General features: G+C 42.9%; 1 protein-coding gene and 1 long non-coding RNA gene across 6 annotated transcripts in view; one reads left to right on the top strand and one right to left on the bottom strand.

Annotated features, from left to right (window-relative positions):
• Window positions 1-19,115, top strand: LOC104006109 (uncharacterized). Of its 3 annotated transcripts, none has more exons than XR_008547551.2 (5): window positions 1-65; window positions 1,760-1,877; window positions 4,881-4,964; window positions 10,720-10,882; window positions 18,553-19,115. It is a non-coding gene; the product is annotated as an uncharacterized LOC104006109 (long non-coding RNA). The 3 variants fall into 3 exon arrangements; XR_010156606.1 differs by lacking the exon at window positions 1,760-1,877 and adding an exon at window positions 3,087-3,142 and having other exon boundaries at window positions 22-65; XR_001716978.3 differs by lacking the exon at window positions 1,760-1,877 and having other exon boundaries at window positions 2-65.
• Window positions 15,422-27,329, bottom strand: part of SRD5A3 (steroid 5 alpha-reductase 3) — a 24,119-nt gene continuing 12,211 nt past the window's right edge. For all 3 annotated transcript variants that reach the window (XM_526623.7, XM_054683130.2, XM_016951723.2), the window contains 4 exons: window positions 26,294-26,436; window positions 21,456-21,653; window positions 17,995-18,129; window positions 15,422-15,893 (listed from right to left, as the gene is read on the bottom strand). In XM_526623.7, the coding sequence (XP_526623.1) occupies window positions 15,634-15,893; window positions 17,995-18,129; window positions 21,456-21,653; window positions 26,294-26,436 (736 nt within the window). In that variant the 3' untranslated portion in view covers window positions 15,422-15,633. The remainder of the gene's footprint in view (window positions 15,894-17,994; window positions 18,130-21,455; window positions 21,654-26,293; window positions 26,437-27,329) is intronic.

Consider the following 27,329-nt stretch of genomic DNA (forward strand, 5'->3'; position numbering starts at 1 on the left):
TACGACTGGAATCACACATACACTGCCACAAGAGGTCTGCAGTGAAGGTCCCAAAGTCCCAGACAGTATGTAGAGAAATAGTCCTGTTTTTTGTTTGTTTTGCTTTTACCACTGTGGAATGCTATCTGATAACACACTTTTCTCACTCCTTTCTGACTCATAAAATTATTTTCACTGTAAAACCCAAACCTCAGTTGCTAGGTAGTGCCCCCACAGGAGGGGGCAGTGAGGGGAGAAGGCAGGGAGCTGGGGCTAAGAAAAAGCCTAGGGCTTCGTCAGCCTATAATCACCAACCATTCCACTCACCCAGTACCACTCAGACAGAGGAATGAGACTCTTCTATGCTTGCCCCAGACAGTTCTTATCTGGTGTTCCTCTTTCAAAGTTGTCATGCTGTAAAGTTGTGTTTTCACTGATTTGTAAGAGCGGTTTATATATTGTGAATATTTATTTTTTCTTTCTTACAGGTATTGCAATTGGTTTTTCTAATTTTTAAAACATTGTTTATGATGTCTTACACTGTAATTCTGTACAGGCTTACAGCTTTTCTGAGTCTATTTGAATAATATAAGTACTAGAAATGTGGCTAAAATGGGCCCATTAAAAGCACTGGGCCAGGCACAGTGGCTCATGCCTGCAATCCCAGCACTTTGGGAGGCTGAGGTGGGCAGATTACTTGAGCTCAGGAATTTGAGACCAGCCTGGGCAACATGTTGAAATTCCATCTCCACAAAATATTAAAAAAAAAAATAGCTGAGTATGGTGGCATGTGCCTGTAGTCTCTGCTACTCGGGAGGCTGAGGCAGGAAGATCACCTAAGCCCAGGAGATAGAGGCTGCAGCGAGGTATAATTGCACCACTGCCCTCCAGCCTAGGTGACAGAGTGAGGAAAAAATAAAAATAAAAAGAAGGAGGAAAAAAAAGCATCGACCCACTTTTTTTTTTTTTGAGACAGGGTCTCACTGTGTCATGCAGGCTGGAGGGCAGTGGCGTGATCACAGCTCACTCCCAGGGTCAAGTGATCCTCCTGCCTCAGCCTCCCGAGTAGCTGAGACTACACACGTGCACCACCATGCCCAGCTAATTTTTAAATTCCTTGTAGAGACACAGTCTCACCCTATTGCCCAGGCTGGTGTTGAACTCCTGGGTTCAAGTGATCTTCCTGCCTTCACCTCCCAAAGTGTTAGGATTACGGGTGTGAGCCACTTTGCCCAGCCGGCACACAAATTATATCACCTAGAAATCGATAATTTCACTAAAAGCCAGGAGATAGAACTAAAATTATTTAGGGTAAATATGTGTCTTATGTTTCTTAATTCAGCAACAAATTAGTTTTATGCAACAATCATCATATAAAAATAAAAACAATTATAATTCAGTGGATCTTTTTTCACTTTATGGGAAGCAGATTTGGTTTATCTGGCTTCAGTGCTTTTCCCTGCTGTTTATTTTTCACAAGTAAGTCATCTTTATTGTCATTTTGTTTTTACTGCAAAGTTCACTGGAGTCATCATTTTTGAAGAAACCAAAAATAGATGAGGTGGGCCCATATTGTGGTGGCCATTTCTCTGATCTTTAGAAAAATAGTTCTCCATATTTGAAAACAAAGAATGCTCATAGAAGGACAATCTAACAGGCTTGCTATTTATAAGATACCTGAATTTGACTCCCATTTGAATGGATGTTTATCCCTGTCAAACTTATGCTTTGGACAGCAAAACACATAATTTTTAAATTATTATTATTATTTTTGAAACAGAGTCCCCTCTTGTTGCCCAGGCTGGAGTGCAGCAGCATGATTACAGCTCACATCAGCCTCGACCTCCCGGGCTCAAGCTATCCTCCTACCTCAGCCTCCCAAGTAGCTGGGACTATAGGTACGTGCCACCATACCCAGCTAATTTTTTTCTATTTTTTGTAGAGATGAGGGTCTCACTACATTGCCAAGGCTGGTCTTGAACTCCTGGATTCAAGCAATCCTCCTGCCTTGGCCTCCCCACATGCTGGGATTACAGCCATGAGCCACTGTGTCCAGCCGAAACTCCTAATTTTAATGAGAATGGCATCCATTGAAGGCATTGTCCCCAATTGCTTTGTGACATCAGTCCTGGATTAAATGCAAACAGATTTTTCCTTATGACAAATTCTGCACTATAGCCCACAGTATTATTTGCTCTTTTTTCTTTCTTTCTTTCTTTTTTTTTTTTTTTTTGAGACGGAGTCTCTCTCTGTCGCCCAGGGTAGAGTGCAGTGGTGCAATCCTGGCTCACTGCAACCTCTGCCTCCCAGGTTCAAGTGATTCTCCTGCCTCAGCTTCCCGAGTAGCTGGGACTACAGGCGTGTGCCACCACGCCCAGGTAATTTTTGTATTTTTAGTAGAGACAGGGTTTCATCATATTGGTCAGGCTGGTCTTGAACTCCTGACCTCGTGATCCTCCTGCCTTGGCCTCCCAAAGTGCTGGGATTACAGGTGTGAGCCACTGCGCCTGGCTATATTTCTTTACTCTTAACATAGATTAAATGCCTATTACCTGATAGATTTTGTATGGCACACATTAAGAACATGCATTTTCTTGCATTTCTTGCTCTTTTTCTACTCTCCTTAAGCATTCATAGGCATGCATTGTCTACTATGATGGCTTATAACAAAAATCTGTAACACTCTTACTTGTGGTCATTGCTGGCTATGTAATTCGCTGAGCCCGGTGCCAAACGAAAATATGGGACCTCCTCTGTAAAAAACAGGAAAAAAGTACAGTTAAAGATACTAATGTAATGGGATAATAGTGATACTGGAGTAACTACATGAACTTAAACATTGCTAAACTAATAATTGTGATGTCATAATTTTATATAATACAATAAACAATAATCATTCATTAATGTGATGTCCTATTATATTTTTCTGGCTCACTTTTCTGCAAATTCATCAAAATTTATTCTTTTCATTTCACTTTCATTTTCAATAGATATGAAATTTATGTCATACAATTTCTTTACCAATAGATAAGACTGAAAGCAACACCAGCCAGTCTTGGGAAATATAAAGTCACAAATACATTTTGATAATTTTTCATTTTGTAAAGGATCTTTCTGCTGATGCAGCTGTTAAGAGTGTTTCATAAACTGTGACAACACTGAGGTAAATTTCTGATAAATTATTTTGAAATATAAATTTTAGTACTTCTAGAGTTGTTGGTTCTTGTGGAATAATTTTTCTAAAGGGACTTAACTCCTTAGACAACTCAGTTTTATGTAAAAGTCTGAATTTAATTTTAAGTATAAATTTACACAATGATATTTTAATGTTTCAGCAGACATAAGGAAATATTTCCTGAAACTTGTGGAGGTCTTACAAGAAACTGAAAGTAGCTTCATAATTTGTATATAATTCATAAGGCCTGTTTATGTATTCTGTCACTGACTCTTCAATTAGAAGAAAAAAAACATGTTTAATTATCTTTCTGCCAAACAATTGGTTTGTACTTCCTAGGAAAATAGCATTCTTTTCTGTAGAATGTGACAATCTTTAAACTTAATTTCTGTTTCTAAGCCTGAGGTTATTTGCTTTGCCATGTTGTAGTAGTTTTCAAAACTAGACATTTAAAATCCTTTAAGAATTCTAATAACCCCCTGCTATGCTATGACAATATTCATGTATACACTTTTATTGTATACATGTTGTACTAATTTACTGAGAAGTTAGCAGAATGAGTTCCTGTCCCAGTACTCAGGATGGAGAGTTACTATTTGTGCAGATGATGCGGGGCTAAGCTCTGGGAAGGGACAGGCGAGCTGGTCTCCCACTGGTGGTCCTGGCAATGTCCATATGCAGAGCCCTTTCCTGTCTTTGGAGCCACAGCCATTGCTGTCCTGACTGTTACTCCTGCTGCCCGCCACCATCACCACTGCAACTGGGCCCAGGTACTGGCTCAGCTGCACTCTGGACTGCCCTGAATCATGCACACATGCATGCGTTCCCCGCTGGGGTGTTTCCACTGCTCATGTGCATGCTTCATTGTCTCACTGGCTTCACTTACCAAACACAAATTCGAAGATAAAATCACTAAGAATTCCAAGACAGCAACAGCAGAGGATTAAACCAAGCATGTGCCCCTTCTGAGAGTGCAACTGCACAGCATATGGTCCTATAGATAGTCTATTAGGTGTCAGGATTTGGGCTTTGTGTAGAAGAGAGGATAAGGTGGTGAGGAAATGATGGGCACTGACAGATTTCCTCCATGATCTTAACTTAAAGCAATAGGTTGTTGATAAATCTACATCATCTTCATACTGAAATGAATGCTCTTTGAGAGCAAGAATCTTGTCTTATGCAGCCCTGTATTCCCCATGGGACCTACCTCTGTGCCTTCCATATAGCAGATGTTAAGTACGTTAGGTTGAACACATAAATTGCTATTCTTCTGTTTCAGAAGGGTAACATGTAAAGGGTTGGAAACAGGTCCTTTTATATAAGGTCCTTTTATATATAAGGCATTATATATAATATAATATATTTTTTGCCTTTTATAAGGCATTAAACTGATCAAAACTGGTATAAAAAAATCTGATCTTCTTGTCTGATCCAGGAGGAGAAATATCATTAGTAAGCATTGTGTTTTCTGTACTCTTTCCACAAATGTGCCTTTTATATAAGGCATTAAACTGATCAAAACTGGTATAAAAAATCTGATCTTCTTGTCTGATCCAGGAGGAGAAATATCATTAGTAAGCATTGTGTTTTCTGTGTTCTTTCCACAAATGTGCCCTGTATAAACTTCCTGAGTTTGCTAAAGGAGAATCCTTCTGGTTTTGCTCGCACATACAGAGAATCACGTGATGGATTTCATTTTTTCCCTTTTGTTTCCATGTCTTAAAAGCAAAATCATAGAAGGAAACTCTATGGACAATTTCAGATGGAGAAGAAGAAAGGACTGGAAGTTCAATTTGGCCATGACAATTAGGTGGGAAAGGGTGATGAAACTTATTAACCTAATAAGCTTAAGTACTTAAAGTAATAAGAAGTAACTTATTAACCTAATAAGCTAAAGTCCATCCTTTTCCATCTATTACTATGGGCTACATTTTGCACTGAACATTATTTACGTTCACTGCATAAGGACAGAAAGGAGGGATAACATTATAGAGGAATGAGTTATTTCCCATTTACTGGATTACATGGTTCCTGTAGCATGAATTTTTTTTAACCTCAAAGATTTTACACAATCTACATGTCAAACATTCATGATTGGCTGGGCGTGGTGGCTCACGCCAGTAATGCCAGCACTTTGGGAGGCCAAGGCAAGCGGATCACCTGAGGTCAGGAGTTTGAGGCCAGCCTGGCCAACATGGTGAAACCCTGTCTCTACTAATATAAAAATTAGCCGGGCACGGTGGCAAGTGCCTGTTAATCTCAGTTACTTGGGAGGCTGGGGCAGAAGAATCTCTTGAACCCGGGAGACGGAGGTTGCACTGAGCCAAGAACGCACCACTGCACTCCAGTCTGGGCAACAGAGTGAAACTCTGTCTTGGGAAAAAAAAAAAAATTCATGATCACTAGTCATGCTATTAGTTAATAGCAGATCACAGGATTATAGGTCTAGATGTGAGGAAGCAAGAAATCTCCAAGTGCTGATTTTTTTTTAAGTTTATGGGAAGAACAAATATTAAAGATCTAAGTCTCTAAGTTAAAGACTAATCACTGTCCTCTTCACCAACAGGTCTTAATCTTAATATTTTGAAGAGTAAATATATTTATTCCAATTCCCACAAATGCTGCATTTCTCTAATAAAACCTGATAAAGGCTGGGTGTGGTGGCTTGTGCCTATAGTCCTAGCTACTTGGGAGGCTGAAGTGGGAGGATAGCTTGAGCCCAGGAGGTCGAGGCTGGTGTGAGCCGTAATCATGCCATTGCACTCCAGCCTGGGTGACAGAGTGAGACCCTGTCTCAAAGAAAAAACAAAACAAAAATCGAAAAACCTTACAAAAAGATGTGGATAAGATTGTAACAGTTTATGGATTCCTAAACATTTATTTTGCCTTTCATTTTACTTCCTCCTTATGAGAATTGTTACCAGATTCTTGGTAATATAAATGCACAATTAGATGCATTTCACACGTCAATATAAACTGCATTCAATCTTTGAAAGAAAGATATTATTGCAATTCTGCAACAGAGTAAAGTAAGCCAGGGGACCTAGTTACTTATGCAGATAACAGTAACACAGTCATACATTTAATAAATGTTGAGTGCCTACTATATATCAGGCACTTTACTAGTGCTGGGGATATATCTGCGAACAAAGCAATAAAAACAAACCCAAAAATTTTTGCCCTCATGTAGCTCACATTACATTGAGGAAACACAGGCAAAAAATAATGTACCTAAGTGTGTTGGAGGCCGAAAGATTGAGGGTAGTGATCAACTCAGTATACCACTGGAGGCTATATGAGTAAACAGCAAACTGTTCTCATAAACGCAGAATGTTGGCAAACTGACAAACTGCGTCTGCCACCAGAAGGAATGCTGAGGGCAGTCACGCCCCAAGCGCAGTGTTTCTTGTGATTAGGTACATCTGAAGCCTGTTAGTAATAATACGAACGTGTGATCAATTAAGCAGCTGACCAATCGTTACCTCCTCCTCCCTGCTCTTTCTACCCAATAAATAAGAAAGGCTGTGGAAACTCGGGGGCTGCCTTTGCTCACTAGAAGCGGGGAGCTCTCTTCTTCTTTCCTGATTCCCCTTCCTTTAAAATAGTTTCTTTTGTCTTAAGTTTACATTTCTGCGTCCGTCCCTTCCTTCAGTCTTGTAATGACGGTCTCAAGCAGTAGCAGTGGCAGTCAGTCACATAAGTGAAAAAGTACATTGTAGAGGTTTATTTCTACAGAACAAACCACCTCAAAACCAGGTGACTCAAAACAATAAGTATTTATTATTGCTCACCAGAGCAAAGGGAAAGGAAAATGGAAATGTGTGTATGATAGAGAACGAGGAAGAGAGAAGGAGAGGTACAAGGGGATTGGGTTGCAATTTTAAATAAGGGGATCACCTTATTGAGAGGGCAGCTGTGGTATGCAGCCTCTTTGATGGTCCCCAATAGTCTGAATTTCCTGGGCTTCCTTGAGTATCCTCTTTCTTTGAGTATAGGCTGGACCTAGTAACTCCTTTCTAACAAAGAGAATATGGCAAAAGTGACGAGACAAAATTTCCAAGATTAAGTTATAATGAGATTGTCTTCCTTTGTGGATGCCCTTGCTTGCTTGCTCTGATGGAAGCTGGGTACCACGTTGTGAGATGCTTTATGGAGAAGTCCCTCCATAGAGGCAAGGAACTGAAGGAGGCCCCAGCCAACGAGGGGCCTTTTTTTTTTCTTCTTTTCCTTCCTTTCTTTCTTTCTTTTTTTTTTTTTTTTTTGAGACAGGGTCTCCCTCTGTTACCCAGGCGGGAGTGCAGTGGCACAATCTTGGCTCACTGCAACCTCTACCTCCTGGGCTCAAGAGATCCTCCCACCTCAGCCTCCCAAGTAGTTGGGACTACAGGTGCAAGCAACCACACCCGACTAATTTTTGTATTTTTTGTAGAGATGGGGTTTTGCCATGTTGCCCAGGCTGGTCTTGAACTCCTGAGCTCAGGCAATCCACCTGCCTTGGTCTCCGAAAGTGCTGAAATTACAGGTGTGAGCCACTGTGCCTGGCCTGGAACTAGGGCCTTTAGTTCAAGAGCCCATGGGGAACTGAATCCTGCTAACAACCATGTGAGTGGGCTTGAAGGTGGGTCCTCCCTCAGTAGAGCTTAAAGATGAGACAACAGCCCTGGGGACATCTTGACTGCAGAGAATCCTTGAGGCAGAGGCACCCAGCTAAGTTGTATCTGGAATTCTGACCCCAGAAACAATGAGATAATAGATGTTTGTTTTTAGCTCCTAAGACTTGGAGTACTTTGTTACACAGCAGTAAATAACTAATACAGTGATGTTTGAACAAAGACTTGAAGAAGCTGAGTGAGAAGGCCATGCAGATATCTTGGAGAAGTGCATTCCAGGCAGAGGAAAAGCCAGTGCAGAGACACTGAAGCAGGGCATGACTGATGTGTATAAGGAGCATCATATACATGATCATCTACAGTCCACTGAGAATAGCAGACGAAGTAATGTGTGTGACTGGGAGCCACAACATACTGGGCCTAGTGGGTTAGTAGAAGAACTTCAGCCTTACTCCAAGAGAAATTGGCAGCTGTGTTGCAGGGTTTGGGACAGTAGTGGCATGATCTCATTTATGTTTGTGAAAGATCACTCTAGCTTGTGTTGAGAATTGTCTGTAAGGTATAAGGGGGAAAGCAGGGAGCTCACTTAGTCAGTTGCAATAATCTAGGCAAGAAATGAATGAAAATCACGATGGTAGTTTGTAGAAAGATGATAACAGAGGTAGATTCTGGACATGCTCTAACTGTAGACCCACTGATTTCTGGATTGTGAAAGAAAAAGAAGAGTCAAGGAAGACTCCATGGCTTTTGGTTTGAGTAAGTGAAAAAACAGGAAGAATGTAGGTGGATCAGGTGTGGGGAAGAGGAAAATCAGAAATTTACCTTTAATCATGTCAAACTTGAGAACAGCTAGTGCTTTTCAAGTCAAGTAGAGCTGTTAAGTAGGCAACTAGATATATGAGTCTGGAGGTCAGGGTGATGTCTGGGCTGAATATATAAATTTAGAAGTTGTCAGCATATAAATAGTATTTAAAGTTATGAGACTGGATGAGATCACCAAGTATTGATAAAGAAAGGGACCCAGGACTGAGAACTGGGGCAATTCAACATTCAGACATCAGGAAACAGAAGAGATCAGCAGAGGAACCTGGGAAGGAACAGCCAGGGAGGTAGGAGGAAAATCCACAGTGTAGTGTCTCAGAACCAATTAAAGAATGCATCTCAAATGAGGTAACCAACTGCTACCATGCTGGGATGAACACTGAGAAACAACTGTCGGGTTTAACAGCATGGTCGTTGGAGACCTTTTCAAGAGCAGTTTAGTAAAGTTCTGAGAGCTAAAAAAAATAAAATAAAAACAAAAAAAAGTGACTATAGGGGATTTAGTGGTGGGAGGGAAAGGACTGATGTTAGTAAGAATAGATTAATCTTTCCAGGAACTTTGCTGCCAAGGAACCAGTGAAATCAGGTGGTATCTGGTGAGGGAAATGGAGTTACGTTTTAAAAAGATATTTGGGGCCAGGCGCAGTGGCTCATGCCTGTAATCCCAGCACTTTGGGAGGCCAAGGCAGGTGGATTACTTGAGGTCAGGAGTTTGAGACCAACATGGTGCAAACATGGTGAAACCCCGTCTCTACTAAAAATATGAAAATTAGCTGGGCGTGGTGGCACACGCCTGTAATCTCAGTTAGTGGGGAGGCTGAGGCAAGAGAATCGCTTGAACCTGGGAGTGGAGGTTGCAGTGAGCCGAGATCACACCACTGCACTCCAGCCTGGGTGACATAATGAGACTCTCTCTCAAAAAAATAAATAAGTAAAATAAATATAAAGATATTTGGGCCTGGTGTGGTGGCTCACAACTGTAATCCCAGCACTTTGGGAGGCCGAGGCGGGTGGATCACCTGAGGTCGGGAGTTCGAGACCAGCCTGACCAACATGTAGAAACCCTGTCTCTACTAAAAATACAAAATTAGCTGGGCATGGTGGCGCATGCCTGTAATCCCAGGTACTCGGGAGGCTGAGGCAGGAGAATCGCTTGAACCCAGGAGGCAGAGGTTGCAGTGAGTCAAGATCATGCCATTGCACTCCAGCCGGGGCAACAAGAGCAAAACTCCATCTCAAAAAAAACAAAAAAACAAAAAAACCATATTTGGGCCAGGCGCAGTGGCTCATGCCTGTAATCCCAGCACTTTGGGAGGCCAAGGCGGCCCAATTGCTTGAGCCCAGGAATTCAAGACCAGCCTGGGCAACATGGTGAAACCTCGTCTCTACAAAAAATACAAAAATTAGCTGGGCATGATGGTGTGCACCTGTAATTCCAGCCACTCAAAAAGGTGAAGCAGGAGGATCACCTGAACCCAGAGAGGTCAAGGCTGCAGTGAGTCGTGATCATGCCACTGCACTGTAGCCTGGGTGACAGAAGGGGACCCTGCCTCAAAAAGAGATTTGTCTTCTGATGAGAAAGCAGGAATGTTGAGAAAAGGGCAAAAAATTGATATAATAGAGGGAAGAATGGCCAATGTCCTTAGGTAGGTGAAAGGGAATCCAATCTAGTGCTCAAGAGGGCTGAGTTTTGGGTAGAAATTCAAAATTTGTTTACAGTTTCAGGAAATGGCTGAAATGAACAAGAAATATTACTGGCGTCTTATATAGTAGTCTCTTCAAGTTATTATCTGTGTCTTTCATTGTCTTTGAGGTATTTTACAACTCTGTAAATGGCAGACAACTGAAAGAAATGCAAATAATTCTTTTCCGTAGACATACAAGTGAATTTTGCCCAGTGGAGGCACAGTTGATTCCCCTCCCCCATTATAGAGGCCAGTTGTGCATCTATTAAGCAAATTCATTTTGACATGCCTCATATCTATATATGTATCTGTTTTTAGGATTATTTTTTGAACTGGTTCCAACATCTTAGTGGTTCCTTTATTAGTGAGTTAAGTAAAATCTTTGGCACATGTTCATTTTATATTTATATGAGAATTTATATGAGAAACTTTTTCTTTTTTTTTAAAGAGGCCAGGTGCAGTGCATGTAATCCCAGCACTTTGGGAGACTGAGATGGGAAGATCGCTTGAGGCCAGGAGTGCAAGACCAGCCTGGGCAACACAGCAAGACCTTGACTCTACTAAAAAAAAAAAAGGATCCTTCAACTTCAACAATAATAACACGAGGGAAGGTAATGCACACACAGATGCTTAGGTGGGTGGAAGTGGTGGTGCCAACCAGTGCAAGTTCTTTCCAATAGCTTCACTTTTCTGAGAAAAGAAAAGATGTAAAATAGGAGAGTGGCAAATGGACTAGAGAATTTTATTATGACTGCAGCATTAAATGCCACTTGAAGCCAGGCAAAGTGGCTCATGCCTGTAATCCCAGCACTATGGGAGGCCGAGGCGGGCGGATCACCTAAGGTCAGGAGTTTGAGACCAGTCTGGCCAACATGGTGAAACTCGTCTCTACTAAAAATACAAAAATTAGCCAGGCATTGTGACGCTCGCCTGTAATCCTAGTTACTTGGGAGGCTGAGACAGGAGAACTGCTTGAACCTTGGAGGCAGAGGCTGCAGTGAGCTGAGATCCCACCACTGCGCTCCAGCCTGGGTGACAGAGGGAGACTGTCTCCAAAAAAAAAAAAAAATGCCATTTGAGGTTAGTGGTCATGAATTTAAAGTGAGCTGTTAATGGACTGAATTTCTCCAGGCACAGTTCAACTGCATAGGTGCACACACAAAGGAGGGAGGATTGAATTTAACCAGGATTTTGGCTTTGCTAAGTGAGTAGGCAAAAGCAATGTAAGGAGGCAAGAGAGTTGGGGATATATATAAAGGACTGATTATAATGATTTACTAGGAATTTAATCCAGGTAAGGAGGTAAGAGAAGACTCATGAGAAATGAATGCCAGTGAAAATGTGATGAGATCAAAAGACTGGAGATCCCAGTAGAGTTGAGAGATTGTTGGAGTTGCAGTACTAAAACAATGAGCTGGAAAGGCAGGTGTTAGTAGTCAGAAAGGAAGAAAACAACACTATTTCTGTTTGGGGTCAGCATTCTAGCATCTGAACAGACATTCTATTGTTCGAGGATCACTTACCTGCTAACCACCACACTCCCCTTTCTGTGTGTAGGACAGGTGTTTTCCATGGAGTGCTTACTTCTTCCTCCTGGTCTCTCTCAATGTGATGATTCCATGCAATCACGGTTTTTGTTTTTTTTTTTTCCCAAGAGTGAACAAAATCTGGAGACAGGCAGGCAGCATGATGAGCAGGGTCTCTGTGGAAGGTTGTGCAGTTTGTACACTGGGACACTGGGCTGAGATCCATCCCGAGCTCTGCTCACTGACTGTGGCCCCATCACCAGCTGACTTTTTTGGCCCACAAAGGCTCATGCCCTGCCACCACGGGGCTGTTCCTTGGGTCATGCCTTTTCTACTTCCCAGAAAGGTGCTGTGTAGGCCAGGGAGCTCTGATAAAGACTGCATATGCACCATGGGGTTTAAGCCAGAGGGCTGAACTTGAGCGAGATGTGCCCTTTTGTTGTAAAACCCCTTGTGGACTGGTATCCTCAAATTGCTTCAAGCATTCAGTCTTTTTGAAGGAAGAGACCCGATATTATACTTTCTCAATTATATGCATAAAGTAGCTCTTGACGTATAGTTTCATTTGGATAATTAGGTTTTACTTCTCCCAAAACCAATACTTGGCTTTCTAGGAGATCACTGCTATTTGAGAAAAAGATGAGGTATCATATGCGTTATTTATGGATCACTGGCCTCTCCACTGTTTCTTATCTATTTATCAGGAAAATCTTAGATTAGACTAATGTATTTATGAAAAACCAGTTGAATGTTGGTTTTTTTCCCCCCGATAAGTAATGTGAAAGAGTGGGCAGAAGTTGCTTAGACAGGTTACAGGGGTAAAGAAATTCGACTTGCTCATTTACTGTTTTAAGGTCTTCTTTAATATATCAGCTCATTTTGAGTGATCTCACTTATCAATGGTTCTTGAGTTTTTAGGCACCTTATGCAAATGTTGCAGTCTCCTTAAACTAAATATCTATTAAGCTACATACAAAAATATCTGCAACTTTTTTTTTTTTTTGTAGGAATTCTAGCAATAACCACTCATTGAAGTAAAAATCGAATACAGGGCACAGCTTTGTAGAGACAAAATAATCCATGGTTAAGCAAATGTTAGTGTGTAGGATGAGCTTCACAAAAACAAAGGCCATTTTCAGCACACTTTTAGTCAGTAGTTAATCAAGGGAAGGCTGCTAATGAGGTAGTTCAATGTCATTGCCCCTGACTTAATGGTAGTAGAAAATGAAAGATTAAGGCTATTTAAGCCAACAGGAAAATCATGAATCTTTAAGCTATTTCTGGGTCCTTGTGAAGAATTTGCAAAGTCCCTGATGCTCTCCCTTTACGCACATGGAATATTTTCACCAACACAAAAAACAGTGCTGATTCTGACACTGCAAGCACTGCACAATTCTCAATTATTTCCCATCGGTGACGCTTTCACCAAAGGCCATGCTACGTTGTTCTGAACCCCTTTCAGGACATCACTATTTCCTCTTTTATCTTTGCCTAGAAATATGATGTTTGGGCAAAGAAGGAAAAGGGATGAGTAAGAAACAGGGATGAGTGGGAGAGAGACAGCAGGAAACAGGGGTGGGAAACTGGACACTGCAGCTTTCTCACAACCCCTGACAGGGTGCGTCATGGGATGCTCATTATTTTACTTAAGAGTACAATGAGATTCCAGAACATCAGCCAAATCTCTAGTCTAACCTGGGCATAAAATTGCATGCTAAAATAAAATACATTTTTCTCCAAATAATTTATTAAAAATTACACTTGATATTCATGTGGAAATTAAGACCAAACTGCAATGTTTTCCATTTCCAATGTACAAAGAGTTTTGTTCCTGAGAATGGCAAATTCTAAATGATAAGTAAAATAAATATGGCATTTATTTAAGTAGACTGAGCCACAGGTTAATCTTAAGTGGTGTTTGGTTGATGGGAGAAAAAATGCTCCATCAGAATTGTTGTAAGAACTTTCCAATGTGCTTGACATGCATCCGGGAGCAGTGACTTACACCTGTAATCCCAGCACTTTGGGAGGCCGAAGCAGGTGGATCACCTGAGGTCAGGAGTTTGAGACCAGCCTGGCCAACATGGTGAAACTCCATCTCTACTAAAAATACAACAATTACCTGGGCATGGTGGCATGTGCCTGTAATCCCAGCTACTTGGGAGGCTGAGGCAGAGGAGAATCGCTGGAACCCAGAAGGCGGAGGTTGCAGTGAGCCAGGATCCCACCACTGCACTCCAGTCTGGGCGACAGAGTGAGACTCCATCTCAAAAAAACAAAACAAAAAAAAGGAATCTTAGTTTAACAGTTTTGGGTTACAGCTCCAGGGATGTGGGTGGGAATGATTGACTATGCATTTGATATGTGTCTTATTAATCATAAGGTTCTTTCCCCCATAGCAAAGTACATATAAATGCAAAGCTTTAGTGCTTAGCTGACTGTAATAGGACATCTTCATAAAAGGAATAAACTTAACACCTCAGCCAATAAGCCAGAGAATCTTACACTGCACAAGTGTGCAGTTTTAATGTGTTGCTCAGGCTATAGTATTATTTTTTAAGTTTTTGGTTTTCTTTTATACCATGCATTTATTTCCCTCTGAATTAATCACAGGTATTTTCTTTAACATAAGCTATTTTAAGTATAAACTTTATTCCTGAATATCTTCAGATACTTTCTGCTAGTTCAAATAAACTCACACAGACATTAATCCAATTTGAATAACTACATATGAATGAGGCTACAGTATTATTCAATCCAGAGTGTGTCACTTCCGTTCATGAAGGCTTGCTATGCATAAATATAAAAATATTTTATCTTCTGATGCTTTCAGTTTTGAAGCACTCCCTTCAAAGGATGTAAAAAAATATTAAATAAAAGAGCTTTCAAAGAGTTCTGTTAGGCTGTGATTTGAGGGGGAGATGAATGGAAATGGCTATTGATAGTTATTTAACTGGAGATCTTTGTGGTAATATGTGAAAGTATAAACTAACTCCAACAAACTCGTTTTTTCCTGAAACTTTTGGTGTAAAATTATATATTATTATTATTTTGAGACAGGGTCTTGCTCTGTTGCCCAGGCCAGGCTGGAGTGCAGTGGCATGACCTCGGCTCACTGTACCCTTGACCTCCTGGGCTCAAGCGATTCTCCCATCTCAGCCCACTCCCAAGTATCTGGGACTACAGGCATGTGCCACCACTCTTGGCTAATTTTCATATTTTTTCATGGAGATAGGGTTTCACCATGTTGCCCAGGCTGGTCTCGAACTCTTGGGCCCAAGTGATCTGCCCACCTTGGCCTCCCAAAGTGCTGGGATTACAGGTGTGAGCCATTGCACCCAGCCTGTTATTATTTTGAAAGGTTATTCTGCTTTTACTGAAATGCAACAAACAGTTATTGAGCACCTGCTATATTATTATATAGTCCATTCCTACTAGGCTACCGCAGCCATTGATGATCTTCCTTTGTGTGTGTGTGTGTGTGTGTGTGTGTGTGTGTGTGTGAAGCTGTTTGTATATTTTCGGTTAGTTTGCTTGTGAAGCAGCTTGGAGAAGTCTCATCTACTTTTTATCAGTTGGTTGGTTTTATAAAGCATCTCAGAAAGTGGACCCAGAAATCACAGATCTGCCATTAGTATTTATTCTTTGAAGATACTTTGGAGATTCATTTTCTTGAGTGGCACTGCCATGCTCATTCAGTGAAAACTTGTGGGGTATAGAAATGGAACGGAGAGTTTCAAACAGCTTTGCTGAAACTGTACTTTGGGCTCCAGACTTCACTGTCCTTAGGCATTGAAACCATCACCTGGTTTGCATTCTTCATGACTGAGGTTAACTTAAAACAAAAATGGTAGGAAAGCTTTCCTATGCTTCGGGTAAGAGACAAATTTGCTTTTGTAGAATTGGTGGCTGAGAAAGGCAGACAGGGCCTGATTAAAGAAGACATTTGTCACCACTAGCCACCAAGTTAAGTTGTGGAACCCAAAGGTGACAGCCATGGAAACGTAGATCATCAGCTCTGCTAAGTAGTTAGGGGAAGAAACATATTCAAACCAGTCTCCAAATGGGATCCTGTGGTTACAGTGAATGACCACTCCTGAAAGGGTAAAAGAAGATCTCATAAGCATTTAAAGGTTTGAAAAGAAAGTTTCACCACTTCACTCCCAAATCATTTACAGAATTTTTTTTTTTTTTTGAGGCAAAGTCTTGCTCTGTTGTCCAGGCTGGAGTGCAGTCGTGCAGTCATGGCTCATTGTAGTCTCAACCTTCCAGGCCCAGGCAATCCTCCCATCTCAAACTCCCCAGTGGCTAGTACCACAGGTATGCATCACCATGCCTGGCTCATTTTTTGAATTTTTTGTAGAGACAGGGTCTGCCTATGTTGCCCAGGTTGGTCTCAGACTGCTGGGCTCAAGTGATCCTCCCACCTCAGCCTCCCAAAGTGCTGGGATTACCAGTGTGAGCCAACCTGCCCAGCCCAGAAACTCTTATTTAGAAAAGAGTATCATACATGTGTGTAAACCACCATCCTGTCACACTTCTACTGTCAATTACATATTGAAAAGTTATATGCTTAGGTTAAATTGTCAACTGTCAATAGCACAAGAGAAAAGCCAGTTACTCCAGCAATCCTCCAAGCTAGTAATTAAGAGCTCAGACTACTCCAGAGTCAGACTGCACAAGTTTAAATCCTGGCTCTCCCACTTACTAGCTGTGTAACTTTAGATAAGTTGCTTAACCTCTTTGTGCCTTAGTTTCCTCATCTGTAAAATGAAGACCGGACTGTAGTCATCTCATGTTGGCATTGTGAAGCTATATGTAAAGCACTCAGAACAGGGCCTGGGACAAAATAAGTACTTGATAAATATTAAAACTATTCAGTTTTTTGGCTGGGCGTGGTAGCTTATGCTTGTAATCCTAGCACTTTGGGAGACTGAGGTGGGCGGATCACCTGAGGTCAGGAGTTCAAAACCAGCCTGGCCAACATGGTGAAACCCCAGCTCTACTAAAAATATAAAAATTAGCCAGATGTGGTGGCACATGCCTGTAATCCCAACTACTTGGGAGGCTGAGGCATGAGAATTGCTTGAATCCAGGAGGCGGAGGTTGCAGTGAGCTGAGATGGTGCCACTGCACTCCAGCCTGGGTGACAGAGTGAGACTCTGTCTCAAAAACAAATAAATAAAATAAATAAATAATAGGCCGGGTGCAGTGGTGCACGCCTGTAATCCCAGCACTTTGGGAGGCCGAGGTGGGTGGATCACCTGAGGTCAGGATTTCGAGACCACCCTGGCTAACATGGCAAAACCTTGTCTGTACTAAAAAATACAAAAATTAGCTGGGCATAGTGGTGCGCACCTGTAGTCCCAGCTACTTGAGAGGCTGAGGCGGGAGAATCACTTGAACCCTGGAGGCGGAGGTTGCAGTGAGCCGAGATTGTGCCACTGCACTACAGCCTGGGTAACAGAGCAAGACTCCATCTCAAAAATAAAATAAATAAATAAATAAATAAATAAATAAAACTATTCAATTTTTTTTTTTGAGACAGAGTCTAGCTCTGTCACCCAAGCTGGAGCGCAGTGGCATGATCTCAGCTCACTGCAACCTCCGCCTCCCAGGTTCAAGTGATTCTAGTGCCTCAGCCTCCCAAGTAGCTGGGACTACAGGCACCTGCACCACCACACCCAGCTAAGTTTTGTATTTTTAGAAGAGACGGGGTTTCGCCATGTTGGTCAGGCTGGTCTTGAACTCCTGACCTCAAGTGATCCTCCTAACTTGGCTTCCCAAAGTGCTGGAATTACAGGCATGAGCCACTGCGCCTGGCCTATTCAATTTTTAATATTTCAAAAAACCTAATGGAAACTATACCTGTGATAAGTCAACACAAGCTAACTTAAAGGTCAAGTTTTTATGCTGTGGCTGGTACTAACTCCATGGTAACACTAGCTCTCACATGCTGATCAGACACAAAACGTAGAATCACAGAATGTCAGGGCTACTTGGGTCTAGAGAGGTCTTTCAATGTAAGGCTCTCATTTTCACAGATGGGAAGATCAAGGCCCAGAGAAGTGTCTTGCCAAAAATCAATATTTGATACAGTCAACTAACTAGGGCAGGAAGGAAAAGCATGCAGGACCATGGAGAACTAACTTCTGAGGGTTAAAATCCATATGCAGAGGTTCTAAAAGAGGTCTCACCTGCTTTATTTTTCCTGAGATTGCCGAGAATAACATGGCACTTATACTGATGGGCAGATGACCAGATGAACATCATCATCCCAAGAATATGGAACCACCGTGCTTGCATCAATAGATTTTTCCCTGTTATGTAGGCTATAGGAATGAGAATTGTTAGCCAACACTAAACAATTTCACAGGCTCAGGGAATTAAACAAATCATTTAGTCAGCAGAAACACAATTATCCACTTATTCCGTTCCTCAATATCCTAATATAATTTCCCAAGTACAAAGAGGGGAACCTGTTCCTCAATATCCCGATGTAATTTCCTGATGTAATTTCCCAATACAGAGGGAAAAGCCTGTCTCTCTGGACAAAGGAGATATGTTCCTCAGCTATGGGCAGCTTCAGTTCCCCTGGCAAGAGAATTCCACGCAGACACATTCTCTTGCTTCTTCTCTAAACGGTTCAAGCACAAAGATCAGCTCCCCTACTGTGATCTACTTTCGAATGCTAAGATTCCTTTGTGTTTCCCTTGCTAAGTCCAGTTTTAAGTCTTCTTTCTTATGTTTTACAGTGAAGAAAAACACTTTCTAAGGAAATCTCTCTCTGAGCTACCATCCTGCTAGGGAGAGCCTGAAAGCAGAATGCTGACTTGACTAGCTCTGGTCAATGAAAGAAATCACTAGTGGAAAGGCTACCAGGGGGCTTTCTCAAAAGAGAGGGACAGTAAACTGCAAGATGAACAACTCAATGCCATCCAGGTCTGGATGAGAAAGAACAGTCGAGAGACTGAGTTTCAGGAGTGGAAACACCCAAAGCATCATCTTCCACTTTCTTCTCCGGCTGCTAGGAAGAAGGGAAAAACACAGACCTTCTGAGGACCTGTGGAGCAAACCACTGGCTTCAGAAAAGCAAACAGGGACTTCCCTCTGCGCAGCAGGAAGCAGTTAGCCTAGTCGGAGGCTTGACTGAAGAAACAAATGTATCCACTGATAATGGGCAAGAGCCTGAGGCTCTGGAGCCAAGGGGGAACCCTAAAAAGCTGATTCAAGTAAGAGAAGCAAGGATCATGCAATTCCACATGGCCACCTCGAAGCAGGAATCCGTTAATGATAGTAAAGGACTGATGAAAATCCACCGGTCTACCTGTGTCAGTTTATTTTAAAAGCTTGTTTTATATAATCAATCTACTATAGTCTTTTAGTGTTTACAAGTTTAGCCATTTAACTACTAGGTTATATTTTTATAAGTTCAAAACAGGCTGGGTACAGTGGCTCACACCTGTAATCCCAGCACTTTGCGGGGGCCAAGGCAGGAGGATCACTTGAGGCCAGGGGTTTGAGACCAGCCTGCCAACATAGCGAGAACCTGTCTCTACAAAAATGAAATAAGCAAAATATTAAAAATACAGTTTTAAATCTGACAGGCTTCAAGAGCAAGTCAACAGGATGAAAAGTTACAGTGTCTGGAAGTTCAAATCATTAAGTCCCTTACGCTAAATGCAGAGAGTTTACCTACAGGAAAAAGGATTTGTTAAGGGTAACGCCAGAATTATAATGCAGGAAAAGGGAGGCAGGTGGAAGGCTCACATTTCCTCAGTTCTACTCAGTATTTAATTATTTGTTTATTCATTAGTTACTTAAGGAGTGCCTCCTAAGCCTGGCCCTGCTGAAGGCACAAAGGATAAAGCAGGGAATAAGTCAGGCAAGATCCCAGTCCTTATAGAGCTTACATCCTAGTCTACAGATAGTCTTCTTTTCACTTTAAGAAGAACCCTGTGAAATCAGTATGTGTCAATAATTACTAATGAAGGCTGTGAGGCTCAGAGAAGCTCAATGAGCCAGATGCAGGCCCATCAAGACTCTGGAGCCCATGTTATTTCTATCACGCCCTTTGGTTGGCAAATGCCCCAGTGTGTTTTCTCTCAATGAATTACTGAAACCAACTTTCCCCATATTGTCCTAAATGATCCCAGATGACCCTTGAAGGACAAGGAGGTGAAACAGAAAACAGCTTCAGAAAGGAGTGCTTAGAAAGCTATTTTTGTGGGCTCCTCTTCCTTGACTATCTACGCAGGAGGGAAAGCAGAAGTTGAGATGCAGCCAGTAGAGGAAACTCTGGGAGAGGCAGGTAATGCCAACAAACAAGAACACGCTAAAAGCTAGCAGTCACCAAGTGCTCTGCAAAGTTCCTTTAGGGGGAGAACCAGCACTGCCCACCAGGAATGACAGCCCCTTCCATGGTACTGGCTGGCAGAATGCCACCGCAGACATGCCTGGGAGGAATAAGTTCAGAGGAATCAGAGAGATGCTAGCTAAGTGGCTGGAGCCAATCAATAATTCATGAATTGAGAAAGATCATCAATAAATCCTCCTTTAAAATCACTCCTCTAGTCAGAGGACTTAGGTTGAGCTACAGCAACAGAGAGACGACTTTCACGGGGCACTCATACCAAAATCTAACCTGAGGAGGAAGATTCCAACAATCACTCACAGATTGTTGGAAATCGCTAGACCTCAGCCTGAGTTTACAAGGATGGACAGGGCAGCTGAAAACATGGAGCCCTGGGTTTAGAGACAATGGTCATTACAGACCTATGGGGTCTAGACTGACAGATACTAAGGCTGCAAGGTCAGGTTAACCTCAGCACTATAAACTCATTCCCATCACCCCAAGCGACTTGAATTCTTTATAATCATGCATTGTTTTTACAAAAATGGTAGTCATATGTGTTAGGTAATGTCCCCTCCTCCCCCCATGAAACAAAAAATCCATTTCATTTCCTTCTCGTAAACAAGGTCATGGTTTGGCTCCCCTCTTCCTGGCTAGTGAGAGCTTAGAGACTAAAACACAATTTTCACTACCACAGTACTCTTTGTCCTCTCCTCTCAGGCAGCGTCACTTGAAGAAAAGCTCTGTTGTGATGGGAACAATCACAGGAACTAAGCGGCAACAAAATGGCTCCCCACCCCCTCTGCAAATCCCAACTCCATGCAAGCACTCTCCCTTCCCTCATTTTCTTTTCTTTTCTTTTGAGATGGAGTCTCGCTCTGTTGCCCAGGCTGGAGTGCAGTAGCGCGATCTCGGCTCACTGCAACCTCCACCTTCTGGTTTCAAGCAATTCTCCTGCCTCGGCCTCCCCAGTAGCTGGGACTACAGGCGTGTGCCACCACGCCCGGCTAATTTTTTTTTTTTTTTTTAGTAGAGACAGAGTTTCACCATGTTGGCCAGGCTGGTCTCGAACTCCTGGCCTCAAGTGATCCACCTGCCTCAGCCTCCCAAAGTGGTGGGATTACAGGTGTAAGCGACCACGCCCGGCCTTTTAAAATCGACTTGAGTCTCATCTCCTGAAATGCAAAATGCATTGGGCCTGTCTCTTACTTTTGCATGTCTCATAATGCTTAGCACAGCACAAGCCCCGAGAGCGCATCATACACCCTGGGGTGGGGAGCTCCTGGCAGGGCTGGATCCACTCACCATTCCTGCCATCCATTGGCACTTGGCTCAGCACAGTTAGGCCAACAAGGACATAATAGACAAGTCCAAAACAGTACTGCACGACGTGAATCATGACATTGGAGAAGACACTGACGTAGAGGCACTCGAAGAGTCTTCGTAAGCTGTGCAGCCACAGAAATACTAGCACTAAGAATGCAGACAGTGCCAGCTCCCCTCCTACAATTCAGAAGGCAACAGGGTCAGCATTTCTCTTCTGGGATTAATCCAAAGTTTTGTTTTTCCGTACTGTTAAGCAAAGTATTAAATCCCGTCTAACATCTTTCTTTTTGGTAGTAAGGAAGAAATGGGCCAAATGAAGTCAAGGAATTTGACTTCACTCAAATTACACAGTTCACTGTGTTACACATTTCACTGGGTTCACAAACACCCATCACTCAATTCTGCTTCATTGTGTGACAGCCTTCCAGGCTTCAGGGACATTACGGTCAGGAGGTCTGTGAAGAGGTCTGTGGGTTTCTGGTCCTGGCACTAACAGCCAGATGCAAACTGGAAGCGTTCCCGGTAGCCTCTGAGTGGCCCCAGCTGTGGGATCCCCAGCATCTCAGGCACCACAGAGGCAGAGAGGGGGACAGGAACAGAAACAGAGTTATGCATTTCTTTCCACATTAAAAAAAAGAAATTATACTTTTAGAGGCATGCTGAGCCCAAGATCTACTTCCCCACCTGTCTTTCACGACCTGCCCACCAAAAAATCTGAAGAAAAGCTGGCTTTAGAAAAACACACACTTAGTTTCTCTTTTTTTCTTTTTTGTTTTTTATTTTTTGGTTAATTTTATGTGCCAACTTCTTTATTTTTGAGACAGGGTCTTGCTCTGTCACCCAGGCTAGAGTGCAGTGGCACAGTCAGGCCTCACTGCAGCTTTGAACTCCTGAGCTCAAGTGATCCTCTGTCTCAGCTTCCTGAGTGGCTAGAACTATAGTCATGTGCCACCACACCTGACTAATTAAAAAAATTTTTTTTTTGTAGAGACAGGGTCTCCCTATGTTGCCCAGGCTGGTCTCGAACTCCGGGTCTCAAGCCATCCTCCAGCCTCAGCCTCCCAAAGTGCTGGGATTTTAGGTGTGAGATACTACGCCCAGTCACTTAAAAAAGAAATGAGTCACGGCCGGGGGCGATGGCTCACGCCTGTAATCCTACCACTTTGGGAGTTGGAGGCGGGTGGATTGCCTGAGCTCAGGAGTTCGAGACCAGCCTGGGCAACATGGTGAAACCCTGTCTCTACTAAAAATACAAAAAATTAGCCAGGCATGGTGGTGTGCACCTGTAGACCCAGCTACTTGGCAGGCTGAGGTAGTAGAACTGCTTGAACCCGGGAGGTGGAGGTTGCAGTGAGCCAAGATTGGGCCACTGCAATCAGCCTGGGAGATAGAGCAAGACTCTGTCTCCATTAAAAAAAAAAAAAAAAAAGTCTCACATACACACAAACACACACACACGCATGCACACCATAAAGATGCAACTTAATTAACTTTTACAAATTAAGCCAACCAATCCCACCCATGTAACAGCATCCAGATCCAGAAACAGAACACTTTAGGAAGCTGAGGTTGGAGGATCGCTTGAGACCAGGAGTTTGAGACCAGCCTGGGCAACACAGCAGGTCCCCCATCTCTAAAAACATTTAAAAAAAAATTAGCTGGGCATAGTGGCGTGCACCTGTAGTCCCAACTACTCAAGAGGTGGAGGAGGGAGGACTGCTCGAGCCCAGGAGTTAAAGGCTGCAGTGAGCTATGATCATGCCACGGCACTCCAGCCTGGACAACAGAGTGAGACCCTCTCTCTTAAAAAAAAAAAAAAGAAAAAAACGAAACAAACAAAAGAAACAGGCTGGATGCGGTGGCTCATGCCTGTAATCCCAGCACTTTGAGAGGCTGAGGCAGGCGGATCACAAGGTCAGGAGTTCAAGACCAGCCTGGCCAACAGAGTGAAACCCTGTCTCTACTAAAAATACAAAAATTAGCCAGGCATGGTGGCGCATGCCTGTAGTCCCAGCTACTCAGGAGGCTGAGGCAGGAGAATCGCTTGAACCCGGGAGGGGTAGGTTGTGGTGAGCTGAGATCAGGCCACTGCACTCCAGCCTGGGCAACAGAGCAAGGCGCAAGGCTCCATCTCAAAAAAAAAAAAAAAAAAAAGAAGAAACAGAACACGAACAGCACCCCCTAGTGTAGGCACGACCCCTCCCCCAAACTTCCCATGGGGAACAACCCCTATCAGCACAGATTAGCTTTGACTGTTTTTGTATTTTACATGAACTAAAACTTAGTTTTAACTCCTTAGGAACAAGTTAAAGCAAACAAATAGAATTCCTCATATCCTCACAACCAACCCTCCAAATACCAAAACACCCCAGTCAGTCTCACAGTAAACAAACGAAGAGATGAAGTTTTAATGAGTGGAGTGAGATCCACTGACGTAGCCTACCCTCCCAAAGAGGATGTCCACGGGTTTGCTCTTTTTTTTTTTTTAGATGGAGTCTCACTCTGTCGCACGGGCTGGAGTGCAGTGGCATGATCTCAGCTTACTGCAACCTTTGCTTCCTGGGTTCAAGCCATTCTCCTGCCTCAGCCTCCTGAGTAAGTGGGATTACAGGCACGCGCCACCACGTCCAGCTAATTTTTTGTATTTTTAGTAGAGACGGGGGTTTCACCATGTTGGCCAGGCTGGTCTTGAACTCCTGACCTCAAGTGATCCACCTGCTTCAGCCTCCCAAAGTGCTGGGGTTATAGGCATGAGTCACTGCCCACTGTTCCCGGCAGGGTTTGCTCTTTTTTTTTTTTTTTTGAGACGGAGTCTCGCTCTGTCCTCTTAGGCTAGAGTGTAACGTTACAATCTTGGCTCACTGCAACCTCCGCCTCTTGGGTTCAAGCAATTCTCTCTCCTCAGCCTACCGAGTAGCTGGGGTTACAGGCATGTGCCAGCACACCCAGCTAAGTTTTGTATTTTTAGTAAAAACGGGATTTCACCATGTTGGCCAAGGTGGTCTTGAACTCTTGACCTCAAGTGATCTGCTCACCTCAGCCTCCTGAAGTGCTGGGATAAGAGGCATGAACCACCACACCTGGCCGGGGTTTGCTCTTCTGATTGTCAACTTTTGCAACCAGTTTCTCTGGTTATACAGAAAAGGATTGTTTCTAGGTGGTTTGGCCACTGGAACAAAGGACAGAGATGAGACTAGAACAATTTGTTTCTAATTCTGCCCCTCACACTCTGCCTGACCTTAATTGAGGACATTTCATAGTTTTCACCTTCAATTCTTTATTTTAAAAACTGTTCTGGCCGGGCGCGGTGGCTCACACCTGTAATCCCAACACTTTGGGAGGCCAATGCGGGTGGATCACCTGAGGTCAGGAATTCGAGACCAGCCTGACCAACATGGAGAAACACCATCTCTCTACCAAAAATACAAAATTAGCTGGGCATGGTGGCACATGGCTGTAATCCCAGCTACTTGGGAGGCTGAGGCAGGAGAATCGCTTGAACCTGGGAGGCAGAGGTTGCGGTGAGCCAAGATTGCACCATTGTACTCCAGCCCGGGCAAGAAGAGCGAAACTCCATCTCAGAAAAAAAAAAAAAAAAAAAAAAAAAAAACGTTCCATATTCTTCATCCTGATGCTGAGGATGGCAAACTTAAAGGCTATTTTGTAATCGTCTGTTCAACAACTGTTTAGTCAATTTTATTATACTACCAAAGCCTCACAGCATAACTTTTTTTCCATGTTTATCAAAAAGTAATTTTTATTTATTTTATTCATTTATTTATTTATTTTTTTTGAGACAAAGTCTCCCTCTGTTGACCAGGCGTGGAGTGCAGTAGCTCAATCTTAGCTCATGGCAACCTCTGCCTCCCAGGTTCAAGCGATTCTCCTGCCTCAGCCTCCCGAGTAGCTGGGATTACAAGCGCCTGCCACCACACCCAGCTATTTTTGTATTTTTAGTAGAGTCGGGGTTTCACCACATTGGCCAGGCTGGTCTTGAACTCCTGATCTCAAGTGATCTGCCTGCCTTGGCCTCCCAAAGTGCTGGGATTACAGGTATGAATTAAAAAGTAATTTTTTTTTTTTTTTTTTTTGAGACACAGTCTCGCTCTGTTGCCCAGGCTGGAGTGCAGTGGCCCGATCTCAGCTCACTGCAAACTCCGCCTCTCGGGTTCATGCCATTCTCCTGCCTCAGCCTCCCGAGTAGCTGGGGCTACAGGTGCCCGCCACCACGCCCAGCTAATTTTTTTTTGTATTTTTAGTAGAGACAGCGTTTCACCATGTTAGCCAGGATGGTCTCGATCTCCTGACCTTGTGATCTGCCCGCCCTGGCCTCCCAAAGTGCTGGGATTACAGGCGTGAGCCACCGCACCCGACAGAAAAAGTAATTTTTAAATCACATTTCTGGAGTTCTAAGTCATGAGTTTGGTTGGAACAGTATAAATGATAAATGTTTCCAGACAAACCTGACAGATCCTAAAAGCTTTCCCCCTTTTGTGTAAAGACTTCTTTATAAATTTATCAACAGTACTAAAAATACCAGAGGGAGGGCAGCCAGTTCTGCACACAACACAGCACTTGCTGGGAAGTCAGGAGCGCTAACTCTTGGCTCTGTCTCCTTCTCAGGGAAGGGCTTAGGGACATCCTTTTGGCCATCCAGCAATGAACCGTGCAAAGCTCTTTTTTGCCCTCATCCTCCACTTCCCAGGCCCTTCTGAGGAGGTGCCGAGAGAGGAGACAAAATGCCAAAAACTGCTCCCTTGCAGACAGGAATGACAGAAACGGGATGCAGCGTTGTCATAAGCCCAGGGAGTCCTTACCCTGGAACTGTGCCGCCCCGAGAATTCTGAGCAAACCATGAAGCCAGCTTGGAAAAGGTGCTCCCAGGAACAGAGATTGAGTAAGGCACCAAAGCAGGAAGCCATTCCACAGCACTGAGATGATATAAAAGTGGGAAAAATATCTGCAAAAGGAAAACAAGCGAGGCAATAATTAGGGTAGATCCACTTCAAGCTCTTATACGGGAAGATTATTTTTAGTTTCTCTGTCTTTCCCCACCCCTCCATTCCCAAAGTATACCTTTGCTTTTTAATAGAATCTGAATCCTATAGGTGGTCAGGTTCTTAAAATTTCCTTTCAAATAACGGGACCAGTTAACTTTCAGGAAAAAGAGGCCTCTCTGAGGTTAACAAGAACACAACCAACTGTGTTAAACTTAGAATAAAGTTTAGTTAGCAATCTCTCTGATTGCTGGGTAACAGAATTGGACTCAAGTTCCCAAAACGGAGGCTGCAGGCCCTTGCAAAGAGAACCTAGACTGTGCTAAAACAAGCTAAATCTGTGAAAGATTTTGATTTCTATATCCCAAACAATATTGCAGTAATAGCCACACAACTGTTACACATGATTTGCATAATCGCAGACACTTGGGGCTAGAGGAAGTAAAAGATCTTCAGGCATGACTCAGTGTTTTTCCAAATTGGGTTGACCTAAATTACTTTTATTATAACATGACTAACACTACAATCATAAAACTAGGTATTAACTCCTTATGGTTATAATTCTCAGACAACTACAGGGCCTATTTTGCAATCAACACATCTACAAACTATATACAAATAGGACCACAAAACCAGTGCAATTGAAATTAGCGATGTTAACTTAATGCGAAAGATGATGTTGATTTGCTAAAACAAAAAAATCACCTAATATGGCACAAAGGCCTAGGGCCTAGCAGGTTCTTCTTCTTCTTTTTTTTTTTTTTTGAGACAGGGTCTTGCTGTGTTGTCCAGGCTGGAGTGCAGTGTCGTGATCACCACTCACTGCAACATTGACCTCCCAGGCTCAAGTGATCCT

Source organism: Pan troglodytes, chromosome 3 (genome assembly GCF_028858775.2).
Source record: "Pan troglodytes isolate AG18354 chromosome 3, NHGRI_mPanTro3-v2.0_pri, whole genome shotgun sequence".
In the NCBI taxonomy this organism is placed as follows: Eukaryota; Metazoa; Chordata; class Mammalia; order Primates; family Hominidae; genus Pan; species Pan troglodytes.